This window comes from Amia ocellicauda, chromosome 3, assembly GCF_036373705.1.
Source record: "Amia ocellicauda isolate fAmiCal2 chromosome 3, fAmiCal2.hap1, whole genome shotgun sequence".
Taxonomy (NCBI): domain Eukaryota; kingdom Metazoa; phylum Chordata; class Actinopteri; order Amiiformes; family Amiidae; genus Amia; species Amia ocellicauda.
The window spans coordinates 11,242,661-11,260,550 of NC_089852.1; the positions used below are offsets into that span (position 1 = coordinate 11,242,661).

Sequence of the window (17,890 nt, forward strand, 5' to 3'; positions counted from 1 at the left end):
AAACATATATTTGTGCTGGAAAAGCAATACAATATTAATACATTAATCAAATAGTAATTCAATATTGGGGATAACATTTATATATGTATTTTTAAAAACCTACCTTTACAAAAATATTCTGTTCTTCATTTTTATTGCTTTAACCTTAAACCTAACCCAAAATGTATGAGCACTCCAGGAAAATTATATATAATTAAAGTAATTAATTGCCCAGTCATTATTCTTAATTATTGCCAGCTTTATGAAAAACATGGTGGAATTGGTGGAGACAAAAGTAAAGTCAAAAGTAAAATAAAACAACAGTTTCTTCTTTTGCTGTTTGTAAGTCTTCAGTTCTAATTCTGTCTAATGCTGAGGTATTTCTAAATCTCTGCTATAAAACCAGTCTACTTCCTGATGAGGTTTGTGATGCACTGTACATGATCACAAATAATGTAAGCTTGAGTGCTTCTTTGACATTCAGTGGCATAGGTATATAATTGCTCCAACTCCGAGTCCAGCTTCATACTCCATTCCTATATGAAAAGACAGTTGCCTTTTAGCCGCTGAACTGTCTTTTCTAAGACAGGTTGCAGCCAGTTGTGTTTTTCTTGAGAGGTAAGACTAAAGCTGAGCTGGGCCCACCCAACAGATGGTCACAATGAGCTTTTATTTAAAGACAAACAGACGCTGATAAGTTATTGACAGGCTGATGGGAGAGAAGCTTGAGTCCTGCAGCTTTCGCTCGCGTCTGGCCTCTGGAATTCAGCGTATGTATGTAACCTCTTTAATGAAAGCCATTCCAATGGCATCCCTTGACCAGCCATTTACACTTAAGGGCCACAGTGGAGGTGGGGGGGAACACATATTTCCTCTTTTTTCTGTAAAACAAACAGCCCTAGGGCAAGGGCACTTGTTTCGGCTTTGAGACGAAGATCCTTGATGGCTGTCAATCACATACATGCATGTGCTCTTGTCAGATCAGGAGTTTGAACAACAGACTCTACTACAACTAGTATTATTATTATTATTATCCTAGAATGGAGCAAGTCACTTTTAAATAATTTGACAATAATTTTCCATAAAAAATCCCAAATCCCAATTCAACATAATCACTCATGTATTATAAGTAGGTGTTTGACTATCTTTATAGCAGACCCTTCCTTCAACAACATGATAAATGACTGTTGTTTTGCACAGAGCTCAAGATGAGTTGTCATTGCAGAAGACGAAGGGTTCTACTGTGTTGATCTTGAGCAATTGCCTATGTATCTGAGCGCCTTTGTCCTGTCATTTACCTGTCTGAATTTTAAAGTAGTGTTTGTGGTTTGGGAGGGGGTCTCTCAAACGGAATATCCTTGTCTATTGATTGCCACTGAACTGAGAAGGAAATCTCAACAAACCGCCTCCAAGCCCAAAACGATGCCGGAGAGCTGTGTCCTTAGGTGGGGTCAGGCATTAGGTTACCATTTGTGGAATGACAAGGTTATAGTCCGCTACTTAATGTACCGTATGACCACTAAAACAGACGCGCGTGCTAATGACAAAAGGATGTACCCAAGTGTGTGATAAGAGTATTTCTCTTAGCGTGTGGGTTCATAAGAGAAGAAGATGAAAGGGAAAGTCAATTAGAAAGCTTTCCAATGGGCTTTCATGGAGTCCTTATGTCTTTTGTCCTCAGCTAGATGAGAGATTCAGTGTCACATAATACCAGGCTGATGTATCACATTACAACTATGTTAATGTCTAAGCAGTGGATACATAATACTTGCTTGAATACATAGTTATATAACATGCAGGAAAAGGCTTATTACTCTGTAAGGATTTTTAATATGTGTGCATACATATTTATGTAGGGCATCTCTGTACCAAAGCTTTTATCTGCTCAGTGGGGTAAAACAGACAAATATGTTGTAGCTATATCCACTGGATATATTGTCAAGGGCTGAGAGGTGCATTTATTCATGTTTATGTCAATCTGCAAACCATATCAGTATGTTATGTTTTCATGTGGAGTTGTGTCTTCTGCATGACTACATAAGAGTCATTTGAGGGATGTAATAGTTTGATTTCCTTCAAGTTTTGCAAAGTATGCTATAGCTTTTGTTTACTTTGAGATCCAAGGGTAACCATTTGTTTCTGGTTTGGGTAATGCCAATAAGGAAATTGAGACCATGCCCCTTTTCAGTTGTTTTTGTTAAGGTACCGTTAGGAAATTTGTGCTGCATGATTGGTTTGGTCTGCAGAGACATAACTGCAGAACCAAAAGGCCAAGATGGCTAAATAACTTTTGACTTGTCAGAACATTTTTCCTCATTAAAAATTGCTTGGGGGATTTCTCTTTTTACACTTTCTTTGGATCGTGTCTTTTCTGTTATAAGCTTAAAAGCTGGAATTCATGCATGTGTTTTCTTTTTGTTGGTTGTTGACAGAGCTGAAATCCACTGGCACTGCTCACCATTTCTCCTTCTTGTTGAACACCACGGATTACCGGATCCTGCGCATGGATGAAGACCATGACCGGATGTATGTCGGAAGCAAGGATTACATCCTCTCACTGGATCTTCATGACATCAACAAGGAGCCTTTGATAGTAAGAGGCCACAACTGCAAAACTTTTCTCATGCTACAGTATCATCCAACTACCTATAATCATAGATCATTGGTTAATAATTTCATAATTTACAGCATGTCTAACCTGTGACATGATTGTTATTATTAGTAGTGGTAGTAGCCGTATTTATAGTTAAGAATATATGTTTTTAATGTTAATTATGAAGAAACAATGTCATGTTTTGAGTGTAGTATGAAAATATCCTAGCAAGTGGCCCTTTTTTGGTATGACAGCTCCTATATGATAACTTGACTATGTATTGAGGATGTGTGTGCATTTAATGGCTTCTCTTAAAATATTTTGATCCTGCATTTAGGTCAGAATGTGTCATGTAAGTTAACATGACATTTAACATGCAATGTAGCTCTCCTAATATGGTTTGATATACTGATGTTGGTCACTCAGACTGCCTTTTTATTTTCCAATCCAGATCCACTGGCCGGTATCCCCACAGAGAAAAACTGAATGTGTTTTATCTGGGAAAGACACCAATGTAAGTACCTGTATTTCTTTTGGAAATGTTTGTATGTGGAAATGTTCTATTATGTGAACTGAGATGTATTGTGAATTAGCTGCCATTGTGAGGTCCTTGGTATTTTAGCCAAAAAGTGTTCACTCTAAGTACTTGTCTTTTTACCTTCCTGAGGAAGTGTACTGCTCTGTCTTCAATATGAATAGGCCATAATACACAGTACAATGATTAATCTTTGTGTGTTTGGAACCTCCATTGTAATAAATCATGGTAATATTTTGGTGCACAAACAGTGACTGTGTGCATTATTTTTAAAACTATGTTGCCCCATTAAAACTGTTTCTGCCTCAAACAAAAGTACCTTCAAGTCTTGAGAAAATAGGATGCAGGTACAGAATGTAAATGAGCTCCAGAGCCTGCATTGTTTTGTTCAGCTCAGTATTTGCTTGATTAGATATCATGGTGTTTTTTTGTTTTGTTTTGTTTTTTTAATTACTTTAGCAAAATAAATTGGCAAATACATCCCACCTAGTGTATTGATTATAAATGCAAGTGGAGCAGAAACCCAGCAGTGGCAGCAGAGGTGTAATTGTATGTCTGAATTCCTGTTCTGCTCGTGTGCGGGCTGCAGGCAGTGTGTAATTGCATTGCATGGCACAGTCTAAAGGAGGCAGCGAGGCACGGTGTGTTCGTAAGATTGAAAAATAAGCAGCTAAAGGGAGCTTGGGGACCAATTGCAATAACAAATACTCCAGCAGAGAATGCTGTTAGTAAAACGGGGCTGTTGAAATGGCCCATCCAGTTCTCAGGGGGAACATGTGCTTTGTGTCATTGTGCTGCCGTTGCAGCCTGCATGGCGCTCCCTTGCTTTCTCCACTTCAGCTCTGGCTTCTATTTACTCTCTATTTATTTTTTTATGGGGAGCAGATTGATTGTTTTACAAAGAGAAGGGGGAGAAAAAGGTAAGATGTCACCAAAAACATTGGCCTGTGTGCCTCTTGAGACCTTGGGGTTGAGCTAATTTATACACTACGATTATTCTCAGACTCCCTACTACACTTTCACTGGTTCACAAGCCAAGCCCCTTCCCCCTCCCCATGTCATCACCCTGCATCTCTCCCATCCATCTGCTGAGATGATCTTTTCTTAATTTCCCCCATTAGAAGGAGTTTATGAATCTACACAAGCAGCAACCGTAGACTTACTGCAGAGATGTTTCCTGTTGCTTTTGAAAAAGACCTATCATTTGTTGGCATGACTTCATTGTATACTTTGCTGACTCTTTGATTGTTTGTTTCTCTATATCATGCCACAAAGAAAACACTTCTGACATCACTGTGACAGCTAAAAATTCCCATGTTTTAGGATTCATCAGGCAGACTTTAGCCTGGGCAAACACTGGCCCCACCCCCCCACCCCCAAACTTTCACAACCTTTAAATATACACAAAAAATAATAATCACTCTTCGGGGAACAAAAACATGCTCTCTTTGACCTACATGGGTCATGGAGAGAAGAAAAAAGGAAATTGGAACTTTTAAGAACACCCCCCACACTCACAGACCTACCTCCAGGTAGGATGAAGCAACAAGGAATAATGACATACCTGGACTCTCAAATCTTTAGCAGGTTTTTAATAAAGAAGTCTTATATTTTAAGCACATTCCTCTTTACGCTGGAATGAAACCATTGAAGGAATCCATCTGGCCCAAGGATTGTGATTTCAATTAAAATCACGTGTGGAAAAAGGTGCATATTTGAATTGCTGAATGTTTCATTGAACTCCCTGGGAGAGGGGGAATTTGTTGCTAATAATGGGTGTCTCCTGCTGATCTTAGGATAGTTGGCCAGTATTTATACAACTGGCATGTTCATTTAAACATACTTGGCACTGCAGCACAACCCCATGACTGCTGTGCTTCTACAGTAGCTTATGCTTTGTGAAAAGACATGTGCCAGCCAATTTTGATGCTATTTTCCTGACCATTAGTAAAGACAGCAACTTCGGGCCAACAATCACAACTTCGTTATCGCTGCTGATGTATAGACCAGAGCTTGCATGAACCAAGAATAAAGGGTTTTCGTTTTCTAAGAGGATATTGAGAAGTGTATGTTTGAGAGCGCCAGATAGAATTGAGTTGCATTCGTTTTCAGGGCCACTTTGTATTGTAAAAACATTCTCTTTTTAACCAGGAGAGTTCTTTGAATCTTTTTGTTTGGGAATGTGTTGTTGTGTGAACACTTGGAGTGGTGAAATTAATGCGAAAATCACGAGGGGAAGAGCAGAGAACTTGTCAGGCAGATAGGTGGCCTGGAACGTTTCGAAGGTTAAGTCATAAGTGTTGCGGTAACCATGGTGATATGCAGCCAAGCCCGCTTTGGGGAATTAAGATGATTCAAAAATTAGCAATTCATAAAGGACTGCCTCCCTCCCCATGGGCTGCAAATTACTAAAGGAGTTGAAGGCTTATATTGTTACCACAATAGCTGGCTGCATGTGCTCTGCAGGGGCTGAAACTTGGAAAGGACGAACATTAAAACAAAATCAAAATAACATAAACTTTGGAGTGTCCTGTCGTCAACTCTTTAAAGCTCAGCTTATTTTACGTTTGCGGTCTCTCACATAGGAGGCATTGCTCAGTGTCTTCCAAGAAAATAGACACATCTTTAGGCTATTCGCAGAAAGCCTTCAAAAACAAATGCTTCTTGCATCTGTTTGAAAAACAATGACTCACGCTATTTCATTCCCTATTCGTGTGAATGCTTGAAGGCCAGTTCAAAGTACTTATTTCCTCCGTGTGTAAAGGAGAGCGTTTTAAAACACACATTTGCCAACTCTACAAAAAGGTTGAGCAGCAATAGAATCGGAAAGTCTTTGGCCTGGTATAATTAGAGCACAGGTCTTCATTACCACCTGAAAGACTACAACTTCCCCAAACTGAGCTGTGTGTGTCTAACATGGGGAGCCAAATTATATTACTGTGGAATGCAGTGTATTAAAAGCATTTTTATCCAGTGGCAGTGGGGTCAATAGCAGTATTCAAGGGAAAAATGTAGAAGTGCGGCAGCCTGAATTAGGATTTTGTTTCTGGCCTTCTACCAATGTTTTTATGAATTCAGGAACATTCTAAACTACTTCAAGATGTATTTAGTAGTTGGAGGTGACGATTATGTACAAAATTAAGAATGACAGTGTTGTAGTTCCACTGGTCAGTGTTTTTAGCAAACCTAGTTTTGAATATTCGTCACATTATTGTTTGCATCAATTGATAACTACAATAACTGAAGAGAAACCGGCTTGTTGTTTTAGAAGTTTCTTAATGTGTATTGTTATTACTTTATGGTCAGTTTCAATTGATGCACTGGTTTACTTGCATCACGATTTAGATTTGATAAATTGCATTTTCTGTCCAACTGCAACTTTTCCTCTTATTTCATTTTCAGGGGGAATGTGGGAACTTCATCCGTCTCATTGAGCCATGGAATCGCACCCACTTGTATGTCTGTGGAACTGGGGCCTACAACCCTGTCTGTACTTACGTCAACCGTGGACGCAAGCCACAGGTAAAAATTTGCAAGGTTTCAGGCAAGTCATGCACTCAAAGTGGGCTGTTCAAGGTCCTCTACTATCACCTGCTGAGAAATCTCATTCCTGAGGATATCAAAACCTTGGTGAGGTTCGGCAACTAGAGGAATTTAGTCCTCTGATAACTAATCATATGGGTTTTATTAATGTTTATTTTGTCTCCTGCGGCTCATATGACGAAGGATCAGACAGCATTGAGTTTCACCGGTGTGAAGAGTGTCCCCCGTTGAGAGAAAGTGAAGTTCAGAGCAAACATTGTGCTATTGCTCTTTTTGAAGGCTACAACATAAAGGATGGATCTTTCTGATCTGACCTGTTTTGAACTAATCAAGCCTTAATCTAAACTTCTCAGAATATTTTCATTTTTCACAGGAATTGCTGGCTATGGATTATTACTCTGAAGGAAGCAGGGATACATGCATGGCCCTGAATTTTATCATTCAGATGACTTTAATAAACTTTCTGAGCTTTCTGAGAAAGTAACTACTCTAATATAGGTGCATGTTGGGTGTTTCTCTTTTTGCACTTGTTTTTGTTTGGTTTTTAAATCTAAAAGGATTGATCACTAAAAGTGCAACCACAATACATTACAAATTATAATCTTATTATTATGCAGTTTTAAAGTACAGTAAGACATTCTTCTATGCTTATATAACTAACCCCAACCTTATATAAATGAGTGCACACCCAATGCCACCATTAAATAGTCCTGCAGGCAGCATTTTAAGTATATGTCCCAGGAACAGAATGTGTGCTGTTGTGTTATTCATATTGAATCCATAAGACAAGGCCTAGAGAACTTCATAGTGTCAGAGTGACCCCTACTGATAAGGTATGCAAACACAAGACTAAGCCTTGCTAGGTATTACTGACTGATACTTCAATTTGTGCATATCCACTGATTCTTAATTTTCCCTCAGAAACCAAACCAAACCGTGCTCTGGTTAATGTGTATGCGGTTCCAATCCTGTGACATTGAAATGTACTGAACTGGAGGGGAAACTAATTGGGCATTCCAAACTGGAATAGGAAGAAAGCCATTTTCTTCCTGCCCTGTTAGACGTCTCTGCGCCAGGGCTTCGGTGCCAGTTCCTTGTCTGAGAGGCTCGTCAGTGAAGCCTCTGAAAGTCCATCATTAACAAACTGGTCTCCCTTCCATCAACGGCCTTGTTATTCCCCCCTCTTGCCCCCCCCTCGGCTTGTGACCGGAGCCATGGCAGCTGCTGTCCCCAGCGCCCTGTTACTCCTCAGCCTGTTTAGTCTCATAGTTTAATTGGGGGGTTTGAATTTCCACGTCCAAGCCAGCTATCCCAATTTGGGTGTATTCCCTTTTTTTCTTTTTTGTGTAATTCACATTTTTCCCCCTACTTCTTTAAATACCTCACTTGTTCTTTAATGACAGTTATGGGGCTTTTTAAAAATTAATAAATGAAAGTAATTTATGGAGAAATGCTCCCCGTTCTCTTGCCGAGAGGTTGACGTAAGGACTCAGATGCATTTTGCACACCGCTCTCATGTTTCCAATTGCTGTTGCTCTCTCCAGGATTGTTCCCGATATACTCTCATGAAAACCACTCGGGGAACCTGCGGCCATCGCGAGTGAAGCATGTGCAGACCACATCGACTTCAGTCATTTTATTTCACATTTTACACCAACATCTCTAGAAGATTATAAGTCTTATGTAGTCTTATATTTTATTTTTTCCCCCTCGGTTGGTGTGTATGCTCTGTTCACCTACCTGCCCGATTTTACTTTTCACATGGTGAAACTAGGATGCCTTTATTCCATTTCAAAACTCCCCTGGTGGTATCCACTTCTCTGTGCTCAGACAGACGCGAGTAGAAAGCTGTGATTCGTCTCCAGCCACCCTCATTCTGTTTTCACTCAGTGCTGCCTTGTTGGTGCTCCAGTCTCCAAATGGAGGGAAGTTGGTCTTCATTGCGCTGTGGGTTTCCTTCATTCTGACCAGTTCCTCAGGAAGCTGCTGCCGGTTGTTGCTTAATCCCCGCCCTGTGTCGTGTCTTCTGTTTTAGGCCCCCTTACACCTGCAGATGCCGCTGCCTGGAGGGAGGGCCAGTCGAGCTGCAGACTTCACTACCACGGCAGAGCCAATGGAACATAAGGTGGGGCATGGGCTTTGGTCACGTGCCCATCCTGTGCATGGGCGGTCCTGCCTGCCCCCGAGCCCTACCCATCATGGGCTGGGCGTCGGGGTGCCATCCCACACTGGGTCAGATGCAGCACGCTCTTTGCAGGGTGTGCATGTCTCTGCCACTACACACTTGATTTGATTACTTTTTATTTCTTCTGTTGGTTTTTGTTTTGTTTTGTTTTTTACATTTTTTGGTCACAATTTTATCACCACCCCCAGGGAGGGTGAATGCCCCAGGCGATGGATTTATGGTGAAGTCATCGCTTTTCTCCTCAGCTAAGCATGCATCTTCTCTTGCCCTCTTTGCTGTTCATTTCTTGCTTTCTTTTCTTGTCTCTCTGACCTTCTGAACCACTCCTTAGCTTGTTTGGGCGTTCTTCTGCTCAGTTTCACATGGGCCCTCAGTCGGTACCTCCTCATCTATGGCTTTTCAGAGCAAGAGGACTTTTGAGAAGTTGTACAAAAATAAAAATCAGTACCGCTTGCCCAAGTGGATGAAACGCTGCATGGACATTTGAAAAAGTTATTCTCTGCGGTGTGAAAGTGCTAGAGCTGAGCTATTGAAGGCTGGATGATCAGTGCAAAGCAGTGCAGCTTTTGTTGTTAGAGACGTTCACAGGCTGAAGGGAGATCATGCTGGCTTACATTTGCTAGGTATTGACACCTGCAGTGTGTCATTTATATCTTATGAAGAGCTGTTTATGGCAGATGTATGGTGCCCATTACTATTCTCTTTCAACTACCAAATTAAAGATCATTTAATTGTAATGGGGACAAGCAAAACGCTTCAGTTACTTCTTATAGAGAATAATTAGCCCAGTTTGGCTTTGCTTGAGTTACTTTATATGCATGTTTTTGCTTTGGAACTCTCAGGAGATGTAAACTTTGATGTAGTTTTGGAAGGTTATTCAAAGTTGTAAGAGGTTTGTAAATGTACCCTTTACACTCTTCTTTTTGAACTTAGAGTTTGCTTTATATGCATTTCAGGCTTGAGGACTGGCTTCAGAAAACATCTCCTCAGTTTAAATCTGCATGCTGTAATTAACATGAATGCTTAAAACTTGTTTCTATGTAGAATAATGCTGGCTCTGTTTTGTTCTATTCCTTCATCACAAACTTCAGAGACATCGTGGAAAATCCTTACTGCTTTTTTTCTTTCCTAAATTCTGTTGAAACTGTCTGTCTGTCTGCAGCATATTTCTGGTGACTGTTGCAGTCTGAATCCTCCACGTTATTGTTCCTTTTCTTTTATTTAAATGTTTAACCCAGACTACCTCCAGTTTGCCACCACCTCACCCTCCACAGTGTTTGCTAGCCCTTAGCTACTCAGAGCCTCAGTTTGTACAGTTACTGTTTAACCTGCTCCTTGTTAGTCCTTAGCAAACAGCAGGCTTCCATGGTCAACAGCTAGACTGAAGGAAATAATAGACCTAAATTGCTGAGCGTTATTTGAATGTTTTAGGAGCACAGCCACTCTTGTCGCAGAAGAATAATTAACCCCTGACTGACCAACACAATTTCCTGTACAGCATTTAAATGTTCTTTTTTTTTTTTCCTCATTAGGAAAAACAGGTGTTAACTTATTGCAACTGTAGAAGTTTTATGTTCATGGCCCATAGTGTTTAATTTATATGAAACAAATGCCACAGAATAATGGACACCATTCCAACAGAACACCCTAAGGGGTTATGTTTCAAAGTGATATAATCAACTTGCTTTAATAGTGGACTTTATTGTAGCTTTTATGCTATTTTGCCCTTATCCACCATTTGTTCCATTGGTGCAATCATTGTACTGTGTCATCGGTGCACCCTTGTGACTTAATACAGCCTAGTGAACTGGCATAGAGGTTTTAGGAAATTAATGCTATGAAATTATTTCAGCCACTTCTGGGATCAATCAATGGGCAACACGACACAGAAATCACAGCCACCTGCAATGTGAAGAACTGGGAATGGAGTCTGTTCTCGGGCGCTATGGGGTTACTCATACTCATTCTTGTGTGTCTTACAACATTTCCACCACACAGCTTTCCATAAATGGTCCATCCTTAAAGCTGTTAAAGCTTTGTAAGTTTCTGATGTGCCCATAAAAATGAATCAATATGATTTGCCTAATGCAGACTGTAAAAGTATTTATAGATAGTCTCTGTGCTCTCCTTTCCAGGAATATATCTTCCACCTGGAGCCTGGCAAAGTGGATTCGGGGAAGGGGAAGTGTTCATATGACCCCAAGCTCAACAGTGTCTCTGCTTTGATTAGTACGTATTCCCTGCATCTTGCCTGCATTTTTATAATCATTAAAGAAATATAAACAACATTCTGGGAAAAGATCATCCAAAACCAAATATTTCAGGCAGTTTAATTGAAGCACCCAAAGGAGTCATGCCACTTTGTCTATTATAAAAATTTATGGGAGCTTCAGTCAAGTACCCCAAATGAGCAGTTTTATTCAGGGAATCTTGCTATAATACCAAGTATGTTTAGCGTGGTGGTCAAACATTTATTACACTTTTTGAGCAAAGCAGACAGCTTACCAAATTGATTTTAGCATGTTGTCCCATGAGAGATATTAATACAGTGTTTATCATACTTTTCTCATGAAATTATGGCTGGACTTAGCTATGTTTGTCTAGCTTGACACGATGTCTACCACGGGTGACCTTCGGATTTTATTCCCTTTAGCTCTTTTTACATTAAATAATAGTAAATGGTGAGCTTGCTTCAAGCAAAGAGATTCAACCAGCCCAGCACGTGGCGTGCTCCCTTACACTGACTGTAGTGTAGGTGACATAATTATTTAAATATAAAATGCAGCTTTAATGAGAGAGGTCCTATTACAATTATTGTTAGTCCACCTTTTTTGGCTTCCATTATGGTGTCTTTTTCTTTTATAAGGGTTTTAACATTCACAATCTAGGAGAGGCAGCATCTAACTAGATACTGTACTGTAGCTGCAACAATTTAAAGTGGTTCTTATGGCTTCAATACGGCACGACCAGCACGACCGATTTTCCAAGTGTAAATTGTTCTTCTACCTTCCCACGTTAGCGCAATCCCAGCTGACCCGAGCGGAACTAACAAACGTGGTTAAAACAAATTTGCTGCCCCTCTGCTCTAATCAGCATCAATGGCGGGATTAAGTGCAGAGATATATAGTGACACAACACGGGCATGCATTTGAAATGAGGTCCCGAGAAGGATTACACATGTTACCGTTGTTGTTGTCAGTCTCCCTACATTGCACCTCAAGTCAGTGTCCTCAGGGCTGACCAGCTGGTATTTGGACAAGGGTAGTCAAGTGTCTGGGGGAGAGAGAAAAAAAAATGACAAGTGTATGTGAAGAATTTGGTTTCATCTTTAAAGACCTGCTTTATCCCCTCTCCCTAACCCCCTTCAAGTGGCACCCCCCACCACCACTGCCATGCTGAGACACCTGCTCAGAGATGCTGAGCTGAGGCAGCTGCAAGTTAACCTCCTTCCAGGCTCTTTAACAAGGCCCAGTCCTGTCCTTCCCCTGGCCACTGGAATCCTCTAGGCACTATGCATGACAGCATCCTGAGGCAACTGTTCCCTGCATTCTCCATATCAGTCAGGCTACTGAATCATTGTGGATTATCTTTTAAGGACATGCAGCCATGCTGCCCTGCACAGACACAGCTGACTTGCCCACCTGCATCGGCCACATAACAATTCCTGCTCTACCTCATCAGGGCTCTGTTGTAGTTACCTCACTGTATTAGATCACTGAATGGTAGCTGTTTGTCCATTTTCTCCATTGTTTTCAAAGGTATTTGCACAGGCCAAACCAATCCCTCTACCCACATATACCATTTAATGACAAACATGAATTTCAGTATCATCTGTTTAGTGTGTGTTCCTTAGTAAATATTTTATTCCTAGATTCTCTAGGGACTCTCTTGACCCGAAACTGACCGCATGAATGATGCACTGCTGAGGTCTGACCAGACCAGTCTGATAAACAGACGTCTAATTAAATCCTCCCCATGTGTGCTAAAGAAGTAACTGACACAGAAATCCCAGTGATGACACCCTGAAACTATTCAGTTGAGTGTGGTGAGAGTGCGCACCAGGGATGGACAGGGCACCTGTGTTCTGGCAGGAGCCCGCGCTGAAAGGGGATCCTGCTTGCTTTACGCCGTGGGTGCTAGTGGTCCGATATCAAAGAGCCGAAGAAGTTGGCTCCTCTTGTTAGATTCCATGGCTGAAGCTGGCTCTGTGATCTCTGATCTTGCTCTCTCTCTCTCTTTCCTTGTACAGATGGCGAGCTCTATGCAGGGGTTTATATCGACTTCATGGGAACGGATTCTGCCATTTTCCGCACAATGGGGAAACAGACCGCCATGCGCACAGACCAGTACAACTCCAGATGGTTAAATGGTACCAGTACTTATATACTACATGTTTGAAAAGAGTGAATTACTGAATTCATTAGTAATTCAGTCCATTTCCTTTGTGCTTCTTTCTTAATGCTTGAACTACAGACGCCTTCAGACAACTTTCATAAGAGTTCTCATTGTTAAAAAAACATGTTCCTCTTTATTCCCCCCTTTTTTTTTGCTTGCAACAATGAACAATGGTTGCATTTGTGCAATTATTATGCATCCAGAATACTAACCAGTTTAGATTTTGATATGAATGAGTGGATATGGATCCTGATACTTCAGCAGTAATAACTTCCAGTTTACTGGGCAAGCCCATATCTGGATCGTATACAATAACAACAGCAGGTAGCAGGCCAGAAAGAAGCATATTTTTAGGTTTGGTTTCTTGGCATACGGCTCTTTAAATCTGAACTGTACTTGCAAGCAGTTGCTGAAAGGGATTTAATTGATTTCCACCACACAAACGCATAACTAGATAGAAGTATTCTGCTATCTTAAACCATTCCCCCCACCCCACTGAGCATCTAATGAATGGTTGTATTAAATTGTCACCTTGACTGGGAGAGCCTTGGGCACACATCAGTCCCTCTACCTCTCAACACGCATGGTGTCCGAGTCTGCCACTGACTCATTCATCAGTCCTGGCATATATCCTGGTGCAACTAAGAAAAGTCTTGAAGGTCACTTTTGCTTCTGTATGTCTTCTCAATGGGAGAATTCCCTTTTCCCTCTATTATTTAATATCCTTATAATTATCCATTATCCTTATCCATTAATTGTCCTTCTGTTATAAAAAAGTCTCAAGTATATGTGTAGATTCCCCAGAATCACCAGTTAGTCTTGATTGCCTGCTTTTTTATTCCAGTCTTATCACTGCATGACAGGAAGGCCCATAATAATAAGTATTCCCTTGCAGCTCCCTTTTGTTCTGAAATGCACAATTGTGTTCCAGAAGATAGGCCTCAACTTCCAAAACAAAGGAGGTTTTTCTCACCAGTGGCTTTGAGGACAAGCTATATCGTTCTCTGCCTTTGTTAATCACCATCTATGTTGTCTCATCCTCAGACCCTGCTTTTGTTCATGCACACCTCATACCTGACAGCGCCGAGAGAAACGACGATAAACTGTACTTCTTCTTCCGGGAGAAGTCCTCTGAGATGGGCCAGAGTCCAGTGGCCCAGTCACGGATTGGCAGGATCTGCTTGGTAAGTCCAGAGGCTGACCTCTGAGATGGTGAACTCCCAGAAGCAGTATCTACAGCCATACAAGGCAACAAGCCTTAAAAGGGTAGATGTTTCAAGAATGGTTATTATTATAATATTTTGTTTAAATAGTCTTTAATAGAACCAAGAGAATTTCAATGTTACCATCACCTTGTTTTCATTACAAGTTTGCCTGTACATTAAATTGGGTTTGGTTACTATACTTATTTTTCCCTTGTGTGTTCCCAACAAAAGATTATTCCTAAAATTTATGTTCAGCATAAAGTTGAATCTCCATTGCTGAAAATCATCACTTATATCAGTCCAAAGATGTTTAATATCCCAATAAACAATATATTTATCCTCCAGATAAGGGGCATCTGGACCACCCCACCACACTCATAGCCCTGCAGCCTTCCTACCAGCAGAAAGTCCTGCTCCCTGGGGACATTGCCGAGGAGATGGCTATGTGAAAACATGGCAGCTCTCCAAAATCATCTCCTTTTAACCTTTTAATGGATTAAATGATTCACGGCAAACTTTTAATGAAAACATTTCCGGCTCATCAGCCCCCTCCCCTCAAAGGAGCAGAGGGAAGAGTGGGGCTAAGACAAAAACAAACAAACCAAAATGTATTGTCCCTTGGCGTTTAAACCTTAAGAGCAAATCCTGTGCAGGTTGCCTACGTTAGTTTACACAGAACAGCACTCATCCTGCCCTGCTTACCTCGTTACTGCTCCCAATTTGCTGTTATTTATATCCTGTTTACAAGAGTGGGTCAATGCCTGACCTCAAAAGTAAACTTCTAAATTTCCTTCATCTTTATAAGATAATTCTCAGGAGATCATTTCTATTTGACTATCGTTGTTGATGTTGCCGTAGAATTTGTAGACTGTCCATTCAACTTGTGCCGCTGTTAACCCCCCCACCCCCCACCAAGACTTCCTCATAGAAGCAAACTTAGAGTAAAGGTGAAAGTATATTATTAAGTGTAACTTGAAAGGAGTGAGGTGATTAATCATATTTTGTGGTTTTGCTCATCCCTATTATTCTGGAATTTGGCAAGTATCCATGACAGATGGGAAAGAGTCTAATATGCTTCACTCCTTGAATAACAAGAGGCCCTGTTACAATGTAACATAGCATAGACATAATAGCGTAGACTTACAATGTGTAAACCACCTAAGAAGTCAATGTTTTAATGTTGTTCTCCTTTTTCGTTTTTTCCCCACATTTCTTGCGTTTTTAGCATTCTTTTGAATGCAATAAATCTGATACACGAGCCAACCACACTCTAACTAAATAGTGGTATCTAATTGGAGGACCTGCAAAAAAACGGATGAATGTATGAAATGTGTGATTTGAGATGTGTTTGAATACACAGATATAACTGGTCTTGTAAGAAGTGACCTTGAGGCGCCCTCCTGTCTGTCTGGTGCTTGTGTGTGTCTGGTTTTGTTTGTTGGTACGAGCGTGTGCTAATCTGAGCCTGAATAGGAACCTGTGTGTGGCTCAGGTATTACTGTCTGTCTAAGCCGAGACTAATTGTTTTGTATGTGTCTGTTAGAATGACGACGGTGGCCACTGCTGTCTGGTGAACAAGTGGAGTACCTTCCTCAAGGCGAGGCTCATCTGCTCGGTGCCGGGGGCTGATGGGATTGAAACGCATTTCGACGAGCTCCGTGAGTTCACTTCTGTCCCTTTTTATATGTGAGGTTTTAGTGTCTTTTTTGTTTGTATTTGTCTTGAGTTATGTAAAAAGAAAAAGAACAACATTCCACTTTCAGGGATGAAACCGCAGCCTAGGCCTGATGGAGATGCACAGGGTCATGGGGCCTGGCTTCAAGTTGGAGGGGAAAAATGTAAACTGTTACTAACAAGTATATCTTAACAGACTGAACTGACATATGGCTGAAAAACTGAAACATATGGTTTCTTTCTCAGAGGGTGTATAGTTTTATTTGTAACGATCTTCACACTTTATCAGGGCCTATCTCTTGGTGCATTATGCCAGAAAGGAGTTTTTTTTTCTCCCTCTTTTTTCCATTTGTTCACTAACTTTTATTGTCCTGGTTCTTTTTCTTTCTGTCTCTATTTGTCTCTATTCACAAGTGTATGTATGTATGTATGTATGTATGTATATCTTCAGTTGGTAATGGTATTTGCAGTCTATTCTGTTTTTTTGAAAAAGCTTCTGCTGTTGATGTAGAAATCCCAAAAGCTGTAGCTTGAGCTGTCAGGACAAAAGATGACAGAGCTAAAGTTCTAACTTAAAGTGACACAAAGACTTGAGGATAAGTAAAGCTTTGGCAGTAAAACAGCACTGGATTCACCACGGCCTGGGTCATCCTGTGGATGTACTATTGAAGGGTAAAAAGGTATTCCTGAAGGAGAGTCAGAAAATAATGGTTTCCAGGAAAATTTATTTTTCTCTTCCCCCCATGAATTGCATTACAGAGCCCCCCACGCCCCCTAGATCTCTACAATGCTCAAATCAATTCAATTGTATAAAAGAAAAGTCAAAAATCTTGGTTTTCTCAATGTCCCCCACTTCCACTCTCCCTCTCATTGCTCTCTCTCTTTCTCTCTCTCTCTCTCTCTCTCTGTATTTCTCCCCTTCCCTGGAGTAGTGTATAAATGAATAGATCCGAAAGGCTGAAATTCCACCAGCTGGTTTGAAACTTGTTAGTTTATCTGGGCCCTCTGCCAAATGGCGATCAGCTGAGGAATGAGTGAGTGTTCTGACCATCGATTGGCGCTGGGCTCAGGTTTCTTTGCCCTCTAATCTCAACTGCAACTCAACTGCACCCTCCTCATTATGGGAGTTGAGGGGTGCAGTGTCCCCATTTCTTTCTTTTTTGATGTGACTCAAAGCCTTCCACAGCACCAGGTCTTACAGTATGCCACTGAGAGGGTGTTGTTCAACAGCCTAGGTGTCTGCTATAACCGGCAGGGCCACATAAAGCTACTTCCTTCCTTTACCTTTTTGTAAACACAGACAAGCAAATATTAATGAGAGTTGCATACGCATATTTCAGAGATTTTGTTTCAGGCTGTCTGAAACAAAAAGCTGCTTTTTCCCCCAATGAAACAGGGGCATACTTAGAAACCCTACTCTTTTAGATGGGACTCAAATGCCCCCCAAGGCAGACAGATGATTGAAAGTTATATCTGTCTGGTTGTTGTTGCCAAACCTTACGTACAATGCGCTCCCCTTCCTAAAGAGGAATTTCTGATTAATTTGCTTCTCCAGGGTAGTGCTTTGCTATCTTATTTCCATTCCTGCTTTAAATTAGAACTCTTCGAATGTGGTTGTGAAAGAGCAGGACTGACACTCGGAGCCGAACACATTCCCAGTTGTGCCTTGGAAAAATCAGTTTGTTTATATTTGAATGCATAGTCAACCCTGTATGCATCCCTTCCTGACACTGACATCAGATGTGTTTATAGCATCTGTTTTTGTTTCAATCTAAGAATCC

The 17,890-nt window shown here is 40.9% G+C and overlaps 1 protein-coding gene across 2 annotated transcripts in view; it reads left to right on the forward strand.

Moving 5' to 3' along the window:
• LOC136736717 (semaphorin-3F) overlaps positions 1-17,890 on the forward strand; it is a 91,698-nt gene that overhangs the window by 56,986 nt on the left and 16,822 nt on the right. Inside the window, exons 3-10 of one of the 2 annotated variants that reach the window (XM_066698136.1) lie at positions 2,412-2,572; positions 3,024-3,086; positions 6,510-6,629; positions 8,686-8,775; positions 10,971-11,064; positions 13,085-13,204; positions 14,275-14,414; positions 15,979-16,093. In XM_066698136.1, the coding sequence (XP_066554233.1) occupies positions 2,412-2,572; positions 3,024-3,086; positions 6,510-6,629; positions 8,686-8,775; positions 10,971-11,064; positions 13,085-13,204; positions 14,275-14,414; positions 15,979-16,093 (903 nt within the window). The remainder of the gene's footprint in view (positions 1-2,411; positions 2,573-3,023; positions 3,087-6,509; positions 6,630-8,685; positions 8,776-10,970; positions 11,065-13,084; positions 13,205-14,274; positions 14,415-15,978; positions 16,094-17,890) is intronic. The other variant, XM_066698137.1, reaches the window with a different exon arrangement.